The sequence below is a fragment of the Thamnophis sirtalis genome, unplaced genomic scaffold (assembly GCF_051295495.1).
Source record: "Thamnophis sirtalis isolate CommonGarterSnake01/CBP01778 unplaced genomic scaffold, rThaSir2_p1.2 scaffold_6, whole genome shotgun sequence".
Taxonomy (NCBI): Eukaryota; Metazoa; Chordata; class Lepidosauria; order Squamata; family Natricidae; genus Thamnophis; species Thamnophis sirtalis.
This window is the reverse complement of record NW_028261386.1, coordinates 107,282,534-107,305,140: the sequence shown is the minus strand read 5'-3', so window position 1 is coordinate 107,305,140 and position 22,607 is coordinate 107,282,534. Positions and strand designations below refer to the sequence as shown.

The window sequence follows — 22,607 nt, the reverse complement described above, 5'->3', positions numbered from 1 at the left end:
ATTACAATATAGGCCTTAAGAAGAATCTCTTTCTAAAATATATGTCTTCAAGAGATATTTAATTAAATTGATTATTCACCTTAATTCAACTGAATCTTGCATAATCCGCATTATAAATGGGAGAAATACTTTTTTTTTTGCCCCTGATAAAAAGAATTAGATAACGTATCCCAACCAGAATAGCATTCAGGGGATAAATAGTTTTTCAAAACAGAGTAGTGGCATGTGTTTATGCATGAAAGCAAAGAAATGACGTTAATACATATTAATGTAACATACAGTGACATGCAGTGAGGTTTATGGCTGGTGAGGCACTGACACAGTGGTGGGTTTCAAATTTTTTTAGAGTTGTGGACTTCAACTCCCATTCCACAGCCAGGCATGCTCAGTTCCGATTTAAAGCGACAGCATTTGTTTTTCTCCTTTGTGAAAAAGTTTCCTTCATTCTTTTTCTTCTCCCTTCCTCTCTTTCCTCCCTCTCTCCCTACCTCCCCCCTCTCTCAAACAGACACGCACACACAGAGAAGTTGGATTGGACTATCTCCTTCCCTCTCTCACTCTCTCTCTCTCTCTCAAACAAACACAAACACAGAAGTTGGATTGGAGCCGATCCGAGCCTTTGATTGCAGGTGGAGTCATGTTGCCTTTTCAAACTTGTAATCAGTAAGCTGGGCTTATATAGTTTTATCCAGGGGTGTGTGTGTGTGTTTGAAAAGGCAATGTGGCTCTGCCTGCAATCAAACTACACTTGAGGAGGGATCTACACGAGGATGAAATTTGAATTTCTCCCCCTCCCTCCGACCCACACGTACCTTTTCCAGCTGTTTCAGAGAAGATTTCAACTCTGCTCTTGCCTGTCATCATGAAAAGAAAAAAAAAGTAAAAGGAAAAAGGCAAGAGCTAAGGTTAGGCTGAGCTAGTTGCTGCCAGAATCACCGTAGATGACTCTGCTTAACTGTTTAAAAAAGTCTCTTAAAAAGCCCCCTCTACAGGAGGAGGCCGGAGAATGATGTGCCTCACCTATGTCAGGAATTTTTAGGCTTTTAACCCTTGCTTAACTCTGCTCGAGTAATCATAAAACGCCTAAAGTCAGATTAGATGAGGCACATCATTCTCCTGCCTCCTCCTGTAGAGGGTGCTTTTTAGAGGCTTTTTTAAACAGTTAAGCACTAAGCAGAGTCATCCATGGTGACTTTGGCAGCAACTAGCTCAGCCTGACCTCAGCTCTTGCCTTTTTCCTTTTACATTTTTTTTCTTTTCATGATGACAATGGTGAGGCTCTGCTTCCCCTGCCTCCCCTGACTGCACGTCCCTGGTAACATATGACACTTAGCTTAATGTAAACAGTGCATGTATGACTATTTCAGAATGAGGATTCATTAATAGCTGAGACTTCATGTATCCAATCTTTTCCTTTGTCTTTCTATCCTGTCTCCTTAAAGTTTAAATCATATAAATTTATTATACAGTCCTCTTAATTCTTTATTAAACAAGAAATAAACTCTTCTTTTCTTTCTAATAGCAGCCAGGGAACAATATTTTTTTCTTTAAGGAGACAAATCAGGCAGTACTTGTTGAATTTTATATATATATATATTAAACATTCGGGGTTTCAGAACTAAGAACGATTCAAACATAATACATTTCCAAATAAAATAAAAAATTAGAAAGATAAAGATTTTCATAATTTATCAAATATTTGTTATTAAAAGAGAAAAAAGCCAAGATCAAGCATAAAACATTTTTTCAAGCTGTCCATTTTTAAAATGTCTTAAATCAGACTGAATTACCATAAGTCACTTTCCAAAAGTTACTTAATTTTACATTTGTGCAAATTATTATTAAAATGAAGAATGTTTAAGCTCACAGATGTGTGAGACTTTTAATAAAGGGAGGGATTCAACTTTTCTAAACTTGTTTTAATTTATTCCTTTATTATTAATATATATCCACATTCTTCACGCACACACTTCATATAACAACAATGGAGATTTTAATATCTAGAAATTTAGCTTAAGACCAGCTGTTTTATTATAAAACAAATACTTTATATGCGTTCTTGCTTCCTTTTTTCATTTCTATTCTAAACATATTTGACTTTGAAAAAAAAGTTAATAGTCATCAAATTTGTAACATTAATATCTGAAACTGTAATTAATATTGATAGAATATTGACCTTTTTCTCTTATCTCTAAATATTCTAATTTATCTAATAACAAAATATCTGGAATCTAAGTATAGCTACTCCTTGACTTACAACCTCAATTGAGCCCAAAATTTCTGTTGTGAAATGATATGTTTGTTAAATGAGTTTTGCCCCATTTTAGACCTTTCTTGTCATCGTTCTTAAGTGAATCACTGCAATTGGTAAGTTAGTAACCAGGTGGTTAAGTGAATTTGGCTTCCCCATTGACTTTGCGTGTTAGAAGGCCGCAAAAGGGATCACATGATCTTGGGAAACAGCAGCAGTTATAAATATGAACAGTTACCCAGCATCTGAATTTTGATCATATGATCATGGAGATACTGCAAAGGTCATAACTGTGAAAAATGGTCATGTCATATTTTTCAGTGCTGTTGTAACTTTGGTCAGTAAATGAACTGTTGTAAATCGAGCGCTACCTGTATATCATATAAATATAATTGTACTGAAAAGATATACTGTATCAAAATTGAGAACATGGAACAATAAATGGCCTCTTTAGTTTAAATGTAACAATATATTAAAGGATTGAGCTGGTGCTATATTAACACTTTATAGGTGTTTTTAATTTCTATATATGTCATTTATTTAATTACCTTCATGCATAGTCTTTCCTGATTTTATTAGCACAGTTACATTTTTGATTAGGGTTAGGGATATTTACCTATTGAAAAAAAAATCATAGTCATGGAATGCAGTCTGATCACTCTGATTTAACATTGCAGCCACTCCTGTGCTTGCATTTAGTAGATATTATGGTCACAGCAGGCCCAACCTATCTACGCATCATTAGCACATGGACAGCAGATTGCTATCAAGTTAAACTAGGGCTGTAGACTTGATGCAGTTGATGAAAACATCCTTATTGTTGACATTAAAACTGCATGGTACTTGGAAGATTATTTTTTATTTTAGATATTATGGAAAATAACAAGTTCATGTAAAGAAGCTTCATCATAAGCTTTCTCATTTCTAGTAAGATGGAAAGTTACTTTTCAAAAACAATAATGAAATCACCATATTTCTTCATCTCATTTCGAGAAGATTAACATGATCTTTTTTAATTATAGCGATTGAAGATAATGTAAAATTGCAACACCAGATATATAAGACCAATAATTAACCGGTAGCAACACTGAGTCCATTCCCAATACTTTCTTGATGAAATGAAAACTGTTTGGGTTTTTTTGAAAAAAAAATAGGGCTTTACTGAAATTTTCAGCAAAAAATATTGTTTGGTACCTATGCTTCCTAGAATTACTGTGATTTATGTGCTGTTACAATGCTAGCTAGAAAGACATAAGTTGACAAAGCTATGCACTTGGATATTTAGTTGCAGCTATCATTTTCATGGAAAGGTGAATAAAATTATGTAGGGAGACTGCTGCACTCAGTATTAAAGTTAGATTAACATTTAGTTTAATATTTCAAATACTATATGCCACTCTGAGTAATACAGTTTAAATGAAAATGAATTTGTATATACTTCTAGTAAATTTTGAAAAAGTCCTATGAAATATGTATGATTAAGCTGCCCACATATCTATATTATTCATATATTTGTTTATAGATTTGGAATCCAAACAGTAATTGATCATTAGTACTTGGGTTCTTTTACATGTTTTCTCTCTTATTCTTCAAAACATGTTTCTGTTGCTTTTTCCAAAACTATTAGCTTTTTAAACATTTGCAGTTATCAGGAGTTAGAGGAAAAACTTATTTTTCAACTTAAGTGGATGCCATTTCCTGACTAGTAAGAAAACATATTGTTTTGAACTATGCTTTTCTTTATGAGATTCCCTAAGCATAAAATCAAAAAGTTAACGTAAGAGTGGGAGGGACAGAGAAAGTTGATGTATTACATTAGTGTGCACATGACTTCACCTCTTATATCCTTGTCTGTTTTCCAAAAGTGGAAAAGAGCTAACATCACAATGGTAAGGCAGTATACTTTTTTGTTCTAATCTGAGATTTATTGCCTAAATTAAATATTTCTAGTCATGTTTCAGAATAAGGATTGTAGTTTTTCTTTAATTAAAGAAAAGAAATAAAAATTGCAGCTGACAGATTGGGATGAAGAATATGGTTTGCAAAGTATTTGCTGTTAGGTATGGCAAGATTAGAACAGGAATGTCTTACCATTTTTGTTGATATTCTCTATCTTTTAGTCTTTTTCCATTATTTTCATGAACACAACCTTCATTTTGTTTACTTACTGCACTTAACAAATAAACTTTTGTTGGGAGGAAAATAGAAATACCCCAGGTATATTCACTGCCCTGGGTTATATAAATAAAAGTGGAATAAAGAAAACTATTATTAATAGTCTTACTTAGAAGTAAACTATTCTGAGGAAAATAAGGCAACCTTTTGTTATAGATAATAACAAACTATAGAGCATATCAAAATAGTTTTGACTCAGAAATAAAGTGTCACTTTTCTTTTGCTTTTTGTAACCAGTAAATAAGATTGGTTCGCAGTCTCCCAAAAACTAAAGAATGTGAGAATGTCACTAGTTTTTATTTAGAGCTACAATATCTGGAATGCACAAATCTAGATGATCACTAGTTGGCAAGAAAAATATATTATAATTTTTTGCTGTTGTCTAGTGGTTGTCTAGAGTTTTGCAGTACAAATCAGATAGCCCCATTCTCCTTAGATTTACAAAAATGATTTTTGAAGAGAAGTATGATACCCACTGCATTTCCCATTTAATTTCAGTGTTACTGGTATCATTTTTTTTTTGCTTTTGTTGAAATGTGTTTTAATCCAAGAAAGTCCTCCCAGAAGCAATAAAATGAAAGTTGAAACATTTTCCATATTTATTGCCAATGTTTTAATATACACATTTCCATATAAATTTATCCTATCTTTAATTAACTCAATACCAAAACAACCAACCCCAAAGAAAACCCAAAGTTATAAAATAAGAAAGGTAAAGGAAGAAATAAGCGTACACAGGGTACAGTATATATTTCCATACATACATATATAAAGTTGTACATTGAAATTATTTGTATTAGTCCCGAGTCAAGTACGGACAATCTTGTTACATCATTTTCTATTTGGCAGCTAAGCTAATTTAGTTTAGCCAAGAATGCGATATTTTCATTTGCAGTCCTGAAGCGATTCAGAAATGTGGGTGGGCTGTTTTACCATTGGCAGAAATTCTTGCCTCATCCACAACTCAGCTCCTTAGCATCAAGCAGATACAGTGTTCTTTTTTTAATGGGAGAAGGTAGCTTGATGGTGTGTTCAGTTCTCCTTCACAGCAGCATCTCAGATTTATTATCCATGCAAACAGATACATACCACCAAGTCCACTTTAAAATGTAGACAGGATTTATGGACATTTGACTTCCAGTTTTAAGTAATAAAGTAGTAGGTCATGATCTCAAATCATTCTCAAATCCCACCAAACCCCACACTGCAATCTTTTGTCTACCTTTTTGGTTATCTCTTGGAAAATAGAACACAAATTCCTAAGTATTTGCCAACTGTGTCTCTTATTTGCCTTATTAAAAGTCCTTAATGAAGGAAAATATTTCCATTGTTTGAGAGAAAGAAGACAATTGAGTTGGCAACAACAAATTGATAATTTTAATTGAATTTAGTGTAGATCAAAGACATCTATAAAGATTCACATTGATATCAAAATAACATGTTCATCAAAGTAGAAATGGCAGTTATATAATTTGCATCAGCTGCATAGACATGTTGTCATTCCCCTTCTCAAGTAATCCTACCAAAAAAGAGAAAAGGCAAAACAGTAGGTAAAAAAGAAAATTGGTAGAAGTTCTTCGTTTTGTGGAAAAGAAGGCTGACCATTGTGGATTAAATCCTATCAAAAGAAATTGAAAATGACAAGTTGTGTCTCCTAAGTTGGAAAAAAAGTAATATTGTGGATTTCTCATCACTAAAGTTGAAGAAATTAAGGATACCTTAAGAGAACTACTGAAGGTTTGTCAGCATACATTAAGAAGTAACATAGATACTGACAGTGATTTATTCCTACGATAATAAAGGTGAACCTAATTGATGAAGTTATTGTAAAAGGAATGCCTTTATCTGCCACCAGATAAAATATCTGGTGACCAAATTTTCAAAGGAATAGAAAAATTAAAGTGATATGAGGTGTATATTATGGAAAAAATGCTTTGTACCCTTAATTGTATGGAACCTCCAGTCTTGGAGAAAGAAATTATAGACTGAAAACTCTCTGGAACACATTGAAGTAGAAATAAATAGAGAGAAAAAGAATGAAGCTAGGGACAAGTCTGTTGGGGAAATAATTCCTTTATATAAAATGGTACTGTAATACCAAATATGAGCTTTGAAATGACCCAATTAGATTGGGCATTTTAATTTACTAGGTGTCAGTTAAGAGATGAGTGCTTTTTGTCAGTCTTGTCCTATGGGTGAGATAGTTAGGAAAAGTAGTCATAAACCTTTACCAGTTATTAGTCAACCTATTTATTTGTTTTATTGATGGTGCAGCAGAGGGAAGTGAACACAGTTGGTCCAAAAGCAAATAAGGTTAACCAAAGATAAACAAACAAAAATAAATAATACCTGCCTGACCTTGATACCTGAAAGAGCAGCCTAGTTTTAAGACCCTTTGAAAACTAACAGGTTTGGGGCCAGGCAAATTTGGGGTGTGGTGATGTTCTAAGAGGGCAAGTGTAGTAACACAAAAAGCAGACTTCCTGAGTCACATTTGATGAAATGCTTTAGTAGGTGAACCTAAAATATACCTCTCCTGCCAGACCTGATGGGGCAGGTGGAAAGAATTGGAGAAAAGCAGTATCTCAAATAACCCAGATCCAGGCCATGGAGGGCTTTATGATGACAAACAACACTTTGCATTGCAATCAGAGCCTTGTTAGGAGTCACTGCAAGTTGAAAAACAAAGGAATAAGCCCTTTCTTCCCATTGCAGAACAGCACAGTCACCAGGACAGAATGCCCATAACAACATTGTCCAGAGATGCACAATTGGGAATCGTCAGCATACTGATTATGCCATTGAATGACTTCACCCACTGGTCAAATATTAAAGTTAAATAGGAATGTGGAGAGCACCAAGTATCCGGTAGAAAAATGGGTATGGGTTCGATCCCTATCAACTCTGACTGAAACTAATCTTTGTACTGAAGATGTACTTAGTTTGATAATGAAATGTCTGCAAGCAAACAACCCAACTCGGGAGCACTAAGGATTCTACCTTGGAAGAAATAGCAGTAGACTTATATACCGCTTCATAGGGCTTTCAGCCCTCTCTAAGCGGTTTACAGAGAGTCAGCATATTGCCCCCAACAATCTGGGTCCTCATTTTACCCACCTCGGAAGGATGGAAGGCTGAGTCAACCCTGAGCCGGTGAGATTTGAACCGCTGAACTGCTGATCTAGCAGTAGCCTGCAGTGCTGCATTTAACCACTGCGCCACCTTGGAAACCAACACAGATACAAAATTGTACCAATGCCCAACCCCTGAAGTTGTTCCAGAAAGATATCATCAGTGGTTGAGAGGTCAAGAAGACCAATGATGAATGCACTACCCCTATTCCACTAGAGGCCATACACAACAGCAGTCATTGCCTTTTCAATCCCACGTCTAGGCCTAAAACATGGCTACAAACCCTTCATAGCCATGTTTTAGGGTTCAAGTAATTTGCTTCCTCTAGGGCTCCCTGATGCTTACAGTAACCATCTCAACAACTTCCTTAAAAAGGAAATATTGGATACTGAATAAAACTTGTTCAAAACAATGAGATCTATAAAGTAGAGGGTGATATTATTGATACCTTCCCAAAGTTAACTAGAAAAGTGGTAAGATTTAGCCTAAGTTTGAATAAATCTTGTTCCTTTTTTTTAAATTCTCATTCCTTTTTTTTGCCTGCTGCTAGTGTTAAAATATTATGTCCAACCTTTTTTTAATGTGCCATGGATGTAAAATTGGTTTCAAATCCTTGATTATGGACTGACATTTACCAAGATAATTATACTCCAATCCTAATCCATTTGGTGAGTAAAAAAAGCACAAAATAGCTGAAAACTGGATGTAATTAATTGGTTCACAAAATTCACTGGTTGGCATAAAAGGAAAAGAGTTGGCTTTTCACTAGATTTCACCAGATATCCAGAGTAAGCAGCTATACAGGCCAATCACAGGAGCTACCTTGCTAAGACTTTACTTCTGGTTAAAGCAAGTATAGACAATGGCAGCAGAACTTGTGTGGAAAAACACACATATTCCAGCTATGCCTGAGCTTGCCTGCAACAAGTTCCACATAGCAAGAGCCCAAAGGAGCAAGTGGGAACATTATTCAATCATGACCCAAAGCTATAAGCAATGCGGATAGTTTGTCAACCAGTCCAGGTTCAGATTGACCAGTTGGAAAGCAAGAGTTTGAAGACTTCAGGTGCAAAGTCCAGAGAGAGCAATTGTTCCCAATACGTCTTGTTGGGTAACAATAGTTTTTAAGTACATCAGGGTCCAGTCAGGGCTGGGAATGGCTTTCCTAGGCAAGAAAGTACTGAACACAGAAAACCTTTGCTCTGCTTGCTGTAGAGTATGGTGTGCCTGAGGGCTGGGCAGGCACTTCAGCTCTTGGTTCTCATCATCTGACTGTGGGAGCAACTGCTCTTGATGATTACCAACCAGATCAGTCTCAGGTTCATGATTGCTCTCCTTGCTGTCAAAATCTTCCGAATTAGTAATGCTCATAATAGTAATTTCGGCATCTAGGGAAGCTCTGGTGGAAAACATTTGTACAGGATTATTTTTCAGCTTGATTTTTGATGTGCAGTTATTTCAGATTGTTGAAATAATTTCCTGTCAAAGTACAGTATGTGAAAAGTGGCATCATTCAATTAAAAACCACAACATATTGTCTACAAACTAATGACTTAAGAGAAAGAAGTAATGGAACTTTAAAAAGACTTAACTGTTTTTTCAGCATAGTTAGAAAACCCAAATATTAGGGTGCAAAGTTACAATAATTTCTGGTTATCTAACATATAGTACTTCAGGAAAACCAAACGTTTCACATTTTGAGCCAATCTTTGGTAGGAAAGTTGTAGATCCTCATTATAGTTTCACCGAGCGATATGGGCAGACAGACTCAGAGGATAAAGAGAAATGTTCAAGCGTGATCTGGCATATTGTAAAAATCACAGAAATCTTAGAGGCAGTGATGAGGTGGTTAGAGCAAAACCTGACCAGATCACAAGTTTACCAGATACATTGATATGCACCGGCTATGCATTTGGTGAAATCACGTTTAATTGGAGAACTTTGATGAGTACTGGATTCCAGCTATTACATATGGTACACACATTTTTTTATGTTGTTAATACAGTGTAACACTGAATATCTTTGCAAATGAGTTTTAGGATTTACTGTCTCACAAAAAACATTTTGCTTGCTTTATGTGCATTACTGATGTCGCTGTGTTTTCTTAACTGAGTGTTGGAGTACAGATGCTATTCATTAAAGTAATAAAGTAAATTATCATATTATACATAAGTATAATAAAAATAAAACAGTGATTGCTTAGTGAAGAATTTTTAAACCTTTATTATTTCACTAAATGAGCCAGTTGGTGTAGTGGTTAAGGCGTGATACAAATTAGAAGATATGAATTCTAGTCCCACCTAAGGCACAAAGCTAGTTGAGTGACCTTGGGCCAATCACTCATCCTGAGTCCTAGGAAGCAGGCAATGGCAAACTATGTCTGAAAAACCTTGCCAAAGAAACTCAGGAACTCGTTCAGCCAGTTGTCAGAAGTCAAGACTGACACAAGGGCAAATTTAAAAAAAACCTGTATTCAAATATGTTATGAGGATTCTTATACATTTTATTAGGGTTTTATGACACTGTCTAAAAATCTAACCAATGTGTACACTGATCAATTATGTAGTTTAAGGATTTTAGAGTTGACATTGGCCTTTCAAGAATAAAATATTCTAGTTTTTCTGGAATCCCTGCAATATGTTTCTTAAATTGGCCTAACTCAAAGGTCTGACAAATCTTGAGTTCTGCATGCAACTGCCTTGAAAGAAAATTATGGAGAATCTAGCCAGTTTTTCTAAGTTTATTAGAGTTTGCAATAAAGAAAAAATATGTAGATGTGTACAGAAAGTATTGTAACTTCATTTCTTCTGAGTTGTGCTTAATCTTCTGAGAAGAAATAAAGTTGGCTGCTCATTAATTAGAATAAGGAACTGCATGTGTGCACCTGATCAGAAACGTGCCTATATACCAAATCTAATTACTTTAGTAATAAATATACATAGACAAGTGCAAGAAGTTTTATATTTCTCAGGCTTTAAGAAAGGTAGGGTGTTAAACCTACTCTTGCTTGGTTTAATAACTAGTGGCCTCACTAATTCAGCTCTTGCACATCTGAAGTTTAGGATAAGTAATAATATATTCTTAAAGCCAGACTAAGCTAGCATTCCTAGGCATGCTTACTAGGAAATAATTCAGAACTTGGATTTAATAACATGAAAAGCTTTGGATTACTGACAACTTGTTTCCAGCCACAGGAGGCAAATAAAATTTATGTCTCTATTTAGGTTGAGCTGTTTTGAAGCTTGATACAAATTAGGAAAAGGGAACTTCAGCATCTGGTTGTAGAACACCTTTTTACATTTACCATCTTTTTAATGCAATGGCTTGTTGCTAAAAAGAAAAATGGGTGGTTAGCATTATATATAGTACACCTTAATTTTCATATGCTGCTGTGTGATCACCTGAACCATTGTCTTTTTTAGCCATTTAAATCAGCAATAATATTGCTAATATTGTATTGGAAAAGCAAATCAGCTGGTATATTGCCTCTAAAATTTTTACCATATGATGTTCCTTTTCGCATTTCAAACTAGCAGGGGTAGAACCTGTCTGCACATATATTGTACTGTATTGTATTTTCTCCATAACACTATCTATCTATTAAGGAATTGCACTTGCATTTAGAAACTAAGGAAAAAAGTAAGGTATTTTTAGAAAATGAACATTTGGTTTCTTGTTATCTAAATTTAGGTGTAAATTTAGACAAACCAGTGTATATTGTATTTCTTGTTAAGTAACTCTTCTCTGGAAATATACTCTAAATTGCATTCAGTAATGTAGTATGGAAAGTTTCGATGAGTAAGCAAAAGCATTGGATCTTTCCTTAGGCAGGAAAACTAAGCGGCTGTGTTATTTGAATTTGTTTATAAATTACAATTGTATTTATAGTATAATATATCAGATTGTTGTGGAAGGGATCAATATGGACTAAATAATTTTCTTCCAGATCATTGTCTTGAATGGCACAAAGATGAACAGAAGTAAAGATTCACTATTCACTAGAAACAGCTCCCTAAACACTATTAGCTAATGAGCATATCCTGTTCACTCCACATTTATTTTGAAATATATGTTTTATACCCTGTCTTGTTTTATAACTATGGTAACTTCAGATGTGGTTGTTGATTAAATAGCCTATAACCAATTTTAAAAAAGCAAGAAGAATCTTGGCTTTTTACTACACCATCAAAGTGTCAGTTTTGCTTAAGGCGGTTTTTCTGTCCTAAATAGATGAGAATAGGCAGTGTACCAGCGGTATTTCAGATTGCTCAGGCTTGTGGAAGCATTTATAAGAATAACATCTTTTGTGAGTTTTGTTATGCTTGTTGGCATCCTTCCCTTTTATCTTCTGGAAAGCTCTGCCTGATTACATGGCACCTTAAAATAACTGATTGTCTGTGCCTTGTTGCTACATTTATATGTTTGTGCGCGCACTCGTGTTCACACATTGCACTAAGCCATGGTTTGTGATTTATTGACAAAAGCAAAATTGGCTGGGTTCCCACAAATTGAACGTTAGTTTTAACTGATTTTGATTTTAAATTACCCAGGCAGAATACATATCATGAGTCTGAGGTACATTTTTTAAATGATAAACCTCTGTCCTCATCCTTTTGTCTGTGATTAATGATTAATGCATAAAATGACAAATTTTAATTTGGTGCTCTGCTGATTACGGCTCAAAATTTAGCAGAAACTCACTGTCCTACTGGGTCGTGATTTTCTGATTTATTTATTTTTAATGTAATGGCTTGTCCCTTCTTAAGAAACACTTACAAAGGGATGCTGCAGCTCAGATGAACCCAGAAGTCAGCCGATTACATTTCGAATCTTTGCGGGATCTCTCCGAAACCCAGACTCGAAGCAAAGTTTGGGGTTTCGGGGGAGAAAATCGCCCTCCATAATCAGTTTCGTAATCGGCGTTTTATAGCGCGACTCCGAAGCCAATTTCTCCTCGCCGTCCTCCCCACCCACTTGCTGTGACTCTTCAGGCGCCTGTTCCCGAATAACCTTTTCCCGCCAGCTTCTGCGGACTACATTTTTCCCTTCCCAGATTTCGGCCCGCCCTCCATCCGTCCCACCTGTGCCAGGTAGAGCGGCAGCAGCTGCTGATACCGCAGGCGAAGGCGGGCCTCGCTCCGTCGGGCGGGTGCGGCTGGCTGCTCTGCACTTGGCGCCTTCCTGGGAGCCGGCCTTGGCGCTCTTTTCTCAGGAGTTGCCTGCGGACTTGAGGTCGCTTGGAGGCGGCCATCGAACTCGCGTCTGGGACTGTGGGAAGAAGAGCCGCTAAGTGAGTAGCCGACCCGCAGAGAAAGAAGCGGGCATGGGGAAGGGACGGGGAGGTCGATCACGGTAGTGCGGGAGAAGTTGCGGAGAAATCCCGGGAGGTGAGAGAGCGATCTGCCCTTCGGTCTTCCGCAAGTACAGTATAGGGAAGGGCTGGGTGACGGAGGGCCGTGAGCTTGTGCTAGTCTGGGGACGCGCCGTTTCTCCCTCGGGAGGCGAGCCCAGCGCGAAAGATGCGCAAGGCTGGAAGGAGCGTGGGAATAGGCTGGTTGAAGAAAGCCGGTCGAATGACCGCTTTGGCTCAGTCTCGGCGCCACTCCCTTGGCTTGAACTTGGAGAGAGTTATTTTCTCCGCGACTTTAGGTGTCTTTAGGAAGCTTGGCTCTTTCCGCGAAGGTGGCTGTTCTATTGTAGTTGCAGGGAATTTTAAGGCTTCCATCAAGGCAGCTGTATGCCCAAGGATTCACGAGCATCGCTGCGCCGAAATGCGTTCGTTCATTCATTCATTCATTCATTCATTTATCCATCCACCAATTCACCCATTCATTCAGTTTTTATAGCTGTCCATCTCGATCCAATTTGATTTGTTTGTGGGTCAGTGTGCTGTGGCATCCAGTCCAAATTGGGCAGCTGTGCTATGACTGTAAAATACAAATTCTTTATCCGGGGGAATTGGAGAAATTCAAAGAGGACCAAATTCAACATTAGCAGTCTTGGTGACTTAGAAGGAATACCCTAGATTTTGTTCTAGTTCTTGTTTTTATTTTTGTGTTTGGCTCTGTATTTGGATGACATAATTACCCATGCCCAATCTCAGGCTAATTTCTTTGTGTACATGTTAAGCCATTAACTACATGGGCTTAGTTTGTACAGCCCAATAATCTAATATATGTGTGGTTAATTTGTGGCTTAGTGAGCAATGCAAATACACCTTAAAAATAAAAGATGGCCTGAAAATTACCACATGCACTAAAATGACCCAAACAATGTCTACTAAACATGTTTGTTAAGAATGTCTCAACTAGACAAACATCAGAAAATCTGTTTCCCTTTGTTTTGCTGAAAATTCAAAAATGTATTTGTTATTAATAGAATAATGTTTTAGAGATCTATTTAAGAAATTTAGACTATAGTAATATAATACTAACTGCAACTTATTTGGAATTAAGTTTGTTAAACTGGGGAGAGGTGGCATTTAATCTGATATCAAACAACTTGATTGTTAAAAAGTAGAGTTGTTGTGAATCAAAGTCGCTTTCTGCAAACGGTAAGGACATGTCCACATGTGTTTTTTTTAATCAACTGTACAGAAGTGGTTTGCCCTTGCTAACTTGTGGAATATTTTCTGACTCTGATTATAATTTGCAGTCCTGGGAATTTTTTGTGCACTCCAATTAAAGTACAGAGCTATTCCATGCCTATTTTACGATCTACTTAATTTGGCTAGGTGTGCCATGTGCTTTGATTGCCCAACAAGATTTCACTTAATGCATTTTACAAAATACAATATTTTACATGTTAAGTCACTATTTTCAAAGCACTATTCAACAAATACTTCAGATATAGCTCCTTAATTATTTTGAACAAATAAATGTTTGATAAGTTAATTTTGATTATTATGCAATCTCACTTCTTTTCTTTCTTTCCATTTTTTCTAGTCTAAAACCCGCTCTTCAGAGTCTTCAAAGGAATTAAAAAAGAAGGCAGTTTTGGGAAAGTTTGGAAATTTTTTTACTACAGGGAGGAGAAAAAATCCCAAGAATACACCGGAAACCTCTTTAAAGCCAAGTATAAAAAGTATAAGACCTGAATCTCCTCATAAGAATTTAGCCCCTTTGGCATCCATAGAAATAGAGGACCTAAATGACCTATCTAAGAGTGAGGAATCTCTTACTGATTCGATTTACGAGCAGAACCAGCCAAAGACCCAGAATACCTCTGACAATTCAGAAGATTATCTCTACAATAGGGATCTGACACCTTTATATAATGACATTGTTTCAGAATGGAACACTAAAGAAATTTCTTCCGGCAGTGAATGGTCACTTGATTGGCATAGTAGTAATGAAACAATAAAAGATACATTATTTGATAGCAATCTTACAATTGGGACACTAGAAGGAGAGAACGAACTTGTCAACGATACAAATACGACTCCAGATTTCTTTAAAAGTTTATCTACTCTATCTGATGAAAATCTAGAACAAATCATATTAAATCACAAGGAATTAGTGGAGCCTCTTACATTTATAGAATCAGAATATGCAGAATCAAAAGATCAACGGTTTTTTGTGGAACCTAAGCAAGATGAGCATCCCCAACCTTCGAGAATATTGACACTGGATATTTTTCTTCGTAGAACTGAACAACAACATTTGAATAAACCAGTAGCTGTTGCATTAGACGACAATTGTAGTAACACAGACATAATGGATAAAAAACCCGTAATTAGGAAATCTGGAAAGAGGAGAAAATCTCAGAACTCCAGTGATGTGCCACATGGGGATAGAAATGCAAGTGAGAATACTGTGAAAGAGGAGCCTGGTTTTGATGGTATCCCTTCAGATATGGTTTCAGAAAAAATAAGCACCTCTGAAAGAAAACTTAGGCCTTGTCAACAGATTATGTCTCCCACAAATAATAATGACATAAGATCTGGAAGTAATCATAAGGGTTTTACTAAATCAGAGCTTGAGAAGAGCAAGCAACAGAGCCCAGCCTCATCCCCTTATAAAAAGAAATCCTTAAAAAAGAATCAGTCTGATGCAGGTCCTCCTTCACCCATAAGCGTAAAAAGTCATGGAAAAAATCTTTCCACCAAAAGACAGAGTGACGGCATAATGGATAGTAATCCAACATCCAAATGTGCTTCAGTGGAAGAATTGCCTTCTGATGAAAACATTGTAGTTTCTCCTGTAGGCATTGTGACCAATAGCAGCACTTCGTCGCCTTCTGAAGGAAGGACAGAGTCTCAGGATTTGCATCCTGTCAGAAGTTCTGATGGCAGAGTTATATTGCAGGCTGACAAGCATACAAATGATGAGGTGGAAGGCAATGGAAGGCAATTTTCTTCTGATTTTGATGAAGCAAAGCCAAGAAATATATGCCTTGACGTTTCCAGAACAGTCACAACAAAAGTTAGCCTGTAAGTTTAATGTTTTGCATATGATGAAATGAAGTATTCTTATTTATTTATTAACTGTATATGCCACCCATGTCACCTATCTTTCAATAAGCTTGGATTTTAATTGATAAATATCCTTATGCATGCATTCTACTTGTTTAAATACTGTATAAGTGAATATAATATACTTCAATTGTCAGAAAGATACTCCAGCACTATAAGTACAAATACTTGATTGATGGCAATTAGAATATTTTCATCTTGTTCATTTTCACTTGTTCACTGTTTCATGAATGAAACACAATTCATATTAGTGCTTTCCATTTTCTGTTCTTGGACTTCTCTCTTAGGAGGAATTACAGCTAGCATGGAGCTAGAAGAATATTTTGCTAAATAAAGGTAGTCTGTATTTACAATCATTAGTTTAGTAACTGTTCAAAGTTAAAACAGCACTGAAAAAGTGACTTATGACTGTTTTTCACACTTATGATCATTGCAGCATCCCATGCTCACATGATCAGAATTTAAGTGCTTGGCAACTGATTTATGTTTATGATGATTGCAGTGTCCTGGGGTCATGTGATCACCTTTTGCAACCTGTTGACAAGCAAAGTCAATGGGGAAGGCAGATTCACTTAACAATTGTGTTACAATTGTTAACAATTGCATGGATTAACTTAACTGTGGCAAGAAAGTTCATAAATTTGAGCAAAACTCAATTAACTATTATCTCACTTAGCAACAGAAAGGTGGGCTCAATTGTGGTTGTAGGTTGAGGACTACCAGTGTACTAAATTATTATAGAAAATTCTGTAGAAATTCTCAATCATCCAGGTCATGGTTGTCCCAAAGGTGCTTTTTTAGGAGACAACTGGACTTTCTTGTTTTTTCTTTTGAAGAAGTTTCGTCCTTCCATTCCCTACTATCCTATCAGAGCTGAAGAAGTTCTTGGATAAGAAGTGAAACATCTTCAAAAGAAAAAACAAGAAAGTCCTGTTGCCTCCTGAAAAAAAGCACCTTTGGGATATTATAAAAAATATTTTGGGAGTAGGAGAAATTTCTTTATGCCTCTTGCAATGAATGGTTGTCTTAAACTTTATTACTCATTTAAATTAATTCCTGGAGTCATTTTTTGTTTCTTTTAATAAAAAGGTTAGTCATGAACAGAGTGGAGCTGATTGGGAGTAGTTAAAGCTTCTTAAATGTTTCCCTGACTGTCTCCCTCTCTAAAATTTCCCCTTCCCTCCCATCTACTGAAGAGACAATTACATTCAGAGCTCCTCTGTCTTTCTCTCTACTGCCATTATCCTCTCTGTCTCAGCTGCAAGTTCTAGTGAAGTTCCTTTTTCTAAAACCAGAATAATAATATTATGGAACAGTTGGATCTTGTCATTAATTAAAGATAGCAGATTTTCTAAAGTAGTTGGCAGAAATCTAGTTTTGGACAGTTACAACCTTCTTTCCATTTATATTAAGCATATTATAGTTTGAATACAGAGTGTACTTGTGTGGTCTCCAAACCATCATTACAAGTTAGTGTTTTTTTCAGGTTCAAGAACAACTTGTCTCTGTGTCAGATGATTTGATAAAATTTTGTATTTGGAGAGGAAGTCTAGTGCCAATTTATACATAAATGGTACAAGTTCAAATGCAAATTTTATATGTGTGTGTGTGTGTGTGTGTGTGAACCAGTTGCCCAAGCAACTGCACAGATTCTATTCTATTCAGTTTATAAATTATGAATGAAACTTTACCACATGGAGTTTTATCTTGAAAGATACAGTTCAAGTGAAATTTATGAATATGAAATGTTCTGAAGCAGTGTTTCTGATAAAAATAAAAAAATGTAAATGGAGGTGGCTTCCCAGAACAATGTTTTAAAAACATAGCTTTTGTGACCATATTAATTTACATGAAATCTCTTCAAGATAGGATAAGAGAATCCATGATATTTTTTCAGGTACAGTTGTATGATTTGTAAGAGAATAATGTACCCACCTTCTCTTCCAGGTTTAATTTGCATCTGAAAATTCACTTAAGCTTGCTAATTAAACTTGATGTTTTATTTTGAATCCATACACACATTTTGAGAAGTAGAATATATTATGGTTTAAATTTGATTTCGGAGGGAGAGAGAAAGCATAGCTGCTCTTTAAAAAAACTTATAACTGTGCACTCTGATATGGTGATTTCAGTAGTAGATTAGGTCCAATCATCTCATTTAATTAATTAATTATCTGTGGGAGGCCTGTCTATAAACTTTGCTCACAAAAGTATAACGTTATATAGAAATTAAAAATTGAATTTGCATGATACAAAGAATAATGATAGCAGCATAAATTGGCCGTACAATGTATATGCTTAATTCATTTTGGTTTTGTACATTCTCTGAACCTGGGAAGATAATTACAGTAATACTTTATATAAATTGACATACAATATCTTTAATCTCTGGTCTTAAGCATATAAAGAGAGGGAAATCTAGCTACTCTTCTTAATAAGTACTGTATATCCAAAATAGTAAGTTTGGTCCATATTTACATTTCATGTAGAAATATATAAAATAAGCTTCTTTAAACACGTGGCACGACAAAACCGCGCTTGACTAAAGTGCGCCCGATTAAACCGCGTCGCTGACATCATCAACAGGGCGACAACAGCGAGCGCGGAGAAAGAAGGGTGCTTTAAATAGCGCTTTGAAAGCAAGCAGATTCAAGTTAAGGTAAGGGTTAGGGTTAGGGTTAGGGTTAGGGTTAGGTTTAGGGTTAGGTTAAGGGTTAGGATTAGGTTTAGCGTTAGGTTAAGGGTTAGGTTTAGGTTTAGGGTTAGGTTAAGGGTTAGGTTTAGGGTTAGGTTTAGGATTAGGTTTAGGGGGGTTAGGTTTAGGTTTAGGGGTTAATTTTAGGTTTAGCATTTACAGCGTGCTTTTTTCTCTGCGCTGTTGTCGCGTTGTGATGACGTCAGCTACGCGGTTTCGTCGAGCGCCCTTTAGTCGAACGCGGTTTTGTGGTTGAACCCTTTAAACATACCAAAACATCTTAGCACTTAATTACAAAACTGCACCATAAATTAGGGCTGTGTGAAGTATCAAAAGAAACATTTCACAAAGTCTGCTGTTAAGGAAACCTTCTTTCAAAGCATTGTGGTCGCCATGACCTATGGAAGGCTCACCTTCAAACTTCACAATTTTTCCAAGGTTATGTTCGCATATGTTTGCATGCACAGCAGTCTTGTTTAGTCAGCAGTTCCAGGTGAAATATTGTCATGGCATGTACATACATGCAACCTGAAAAATGCCTTGGAGAAAGTATGGGGAGCTTTCCAAGAGATGTAACTACTTCATCAATATAAGGAGGGATGTTTTATTTGTGCCGATACATGTTGTGAAGTTTCCCTTTGAATGCTTTATGTAGCCATAATAAAAATTTAATTCATTTACATTTAATTTAAGTTCACTGAAATTGAACTAAATGTGTACAACACACTTGGAATTGCAAATATATTTTCTTAAGACTAAAACTGGCAGCACTTCTGAGTAAGTATTATTAGGCTAGAAAAAATCCAAGCCCTACTTTGAAATAAATTATGTTGAAATCAATGGAATGTATTTCTATGTAAATATGCTGAACAGGAAGATATTAGTGTCATTTTCATGATCCTCAGGTGAGCAATCAACTGCAATCAGTTTGCATTGCTTTCCAGTTCTGACACATCCATTGATATAGTTTCCAGCAAAGAATATGAATTATTGCTGTAGGCACCGAGAGCTTTAAATGGTTCAAGAATTGGCTTCCTTCACTTTGCTTCATTATAATAGAACAAAAATTTAGCTTCAACATCTTTCAAGGGATATTCTGTTCTTTTATAATTTTCTTTAAACAATGTTCCTTAAATTTGACATCCCATTCTAACTCTTTGAATTTATTGACACTATAATTATTCCAAGATGTTCCCTTTAGGAATTTATAAAAATTGCAAGTATGAAGGACTTAAACATTTCCCATCTAATTGCTGACAAATTAATTTTTGCAAGATTGTACCAGAGAAAGTGACAGTGGTCATTTTCAGCTTTCTTTTTTTTTTAAAAAAACCTTTGGGTCTGAATTAGTAAATGAACATAGTGGTTTGATTCAGTTTATATATCTCTAAATTAGAAACTTTTCATCTCCTCTATTAAGTGTACACAATACTTGAATTTAACGAGTCATAGCAATGTGCAAAAGCACCTGAATCCTCAATTCTCGATTTCATTAATAAGCCTTAGTATTTAAAGGACAAAGTGAAATAAGTTAATGTAGAGCTTTATAAGCTGACAAAATAAAGGTTAGAAAGATATTTTTGAATAAATGTCAAATGTATGTTTGTGTGTATATAATTTGTGGTAGCTTTCTAAAAAATCATGTAGATCTCAAATACATGTCATTCTCACCCCCCTCTCTTATAGTGTGTGTGTGTGGGCATACATATATATATATACACACACAAACGTGCATGTCAGGAGCATTATCAAGAAATGAAATATATGATCAAAAATTGATTTAAAAAAAATCCGGAGGGAGGGAGGGAGGGGGAGAGAGAGGGAGAGAAAGAGAGAGAGAGGGAGGGTGGGAGAGAGAACTTTTCCAAGTGAAAATGGAGAACATATTTGGACTTAATGAGTTCACAGAAAGAAACAATGAAAGCTTCCAATAGTAAATCTAATTTTTGATGCACTAAAGCATATGACTTGATACTAAAAAGAAAGGAGTAAGTTGCTAAGAAACTAATGTTCTGCTAATTTATGTGGCTAAAAAAATTACATTTCTTGTATGTCTTTTTCTGATGCTATATTGAAAAATTTGTCACAGGCTCTCTCACAATTAGTTTCATTTTACTATTCCTTTAAATTATTAGACTGCCATTTTGTATATTTTTATGCATATTAAATTCAATAAGTTAATGGGAAGTACTTTTTAGGAGACTTGTTTAGGATTCTGCTTTTGGAAAAAAAGATTATAATTCTAAAAAGTATGTCAGTGCAATATGTAGTACAAGTTGTTATGTATTTATTTGGAAATAATTCCTAAACAGACATAGACATATATGTTTCATAAATTAGAAAAAAAATCCTCTTCAAGTAAATATTACTTAAATATTTTTATTATTTTTATTAGTTTTTATTACTTTATTTTTTATAGGCCAGCTAAACCAAAGAATATTGAATTAAACCTTAAAGCTTCAAAAGCCCTGGAAAATACGGAAAATGAGCAAGATTCTACAGACAAAGTTAAACTTAACTTCAGCATTGCCAATAAAATATCCATGTTTGAAAGCAAGCAAAACAATCAACATCAATCTGCTGATGCTCCTGCTTCAAAAAGAGGTTCTGTATCAAATACATTTGTTGGCAGAGCAAAGTTGAAGTTCGGACGACAGCAAACTGAAAGTGAACAGACTAACAAAATAACAAATAAAGGAAACCATCGTCAGAAATTAGTGCAAAATGGCACCAAAGTAAAAGAAATCTCTTCAGACACAAACATTAAGGCACCGGGAAAGATTGTGGCAAACATTATACGTGAGGATGTTAGGAAAAATGAAGAACTTGGAAAAGTTGTTAAATGTCAAGTTAATGAGAATGACAAAGTAGATGGTAATGAAATGAATGATTTCACTTTTGCAAAAATTGATACAGAATTGGTCAAGGACAAAGACCTACATAATGTTTCATCTATAGCGCAGAATGAAGTAATAGAAACAAATAATTGGAGTACAAATGCCACATCCTTATCTCCTGAAAGTGAAGAGACATTTTCCTTCAGCTCGTATCATGATGTTCCCAATAACAATGCTAAATCTTTGCCGCAGCCTGATCTGACACCCCAAAAATCAGAATTAAACCAGATTTCTCAGTTTGAAAATGAAGATCAAAAGGTGATTAATACAGTTTTGGAAGACAACCAAGAATTTGAACAAAATAACAGCGGGCAAGAAAACCAAAGCATTGGTTGTAATGTTTCTGAAGGCAGTAGCACTGATGGCATTTGTGACTCTCCTTCAGATATGGCCAAGTTTACAGAAACACTTAAAAATCTAGACAGTTCTATTTGTATACCTCAAAAAAAGAAAAAGCAGAAGCTTCCAAAGCCTCCTGCTCCTCACTTTGCAATGCCTCCAATTCATGAGGACAATTTAGAGAAAATATTTGACCCTAATATATTTACCGTGGGATTGGGAATCAAGAGAGACAGATCACAAGATCTAACTCCATCTGTCCAGTTAAAATTGCAAAGCCTAGAGACTGATGCTAGGATTAGACCTAAGCGAGCCTCTGCTGAGAACAGCCTCCTTCTCCAGTCCCTGAAATTACCCAGTAGAGCAGATTCAGCTCTCATGCAGGAAATGAATGGGAAAGAGACCAAGGACAGCACAGACAGTGACATCAAGAGGTCTCGACTTGAAAATAGCACCATCTTCTCCAGTCTGCTAGCTCCTGTAACTAAAGAAAAAACATTTACGCCATCTGTAACCACTGTAAACACAATCACAACATCTTTTGCATCTCAGAAGAGCTCCACTTCTCCAGGAATTCCTCCTCTAATATTTGATGTAACTCAGATATCCGAGGTAATTTTTTTATTTATAATGTTATGTGAAATA

General features: G+C 35.7%; 1 protein-coding gene across 2 annotated transcripts in view; it reads left to right on the top strand.

Moving 5' to 3' along the window:
• The window catches only part of CRYBG1 (crystallin beta-gamma domain containing 1), a 122,895-nt gene that overhangs the window by 65,057 nt on the left and 35,231 nt on the right, over nucleotides 1-22,607 (top strand). For both annotated transcript variants that reach the window (XM_087718696.1, XM_087718695.1), the window contains 2 exons: nucleotides 14,503-15,989; nucleotides 21,146-22,574. In XM_087718696.1, coding sequence (XP_087574822.1) covers nucleotides 14,503-15,989; nucleotides 21,146-22,574 — 2,916 coding nt within the window. The remainder of the gene's footprint in view (nucleotides 1-14,502; nucleotides 15,990-21,145; nucleotides 22,575-22,607) is intronic.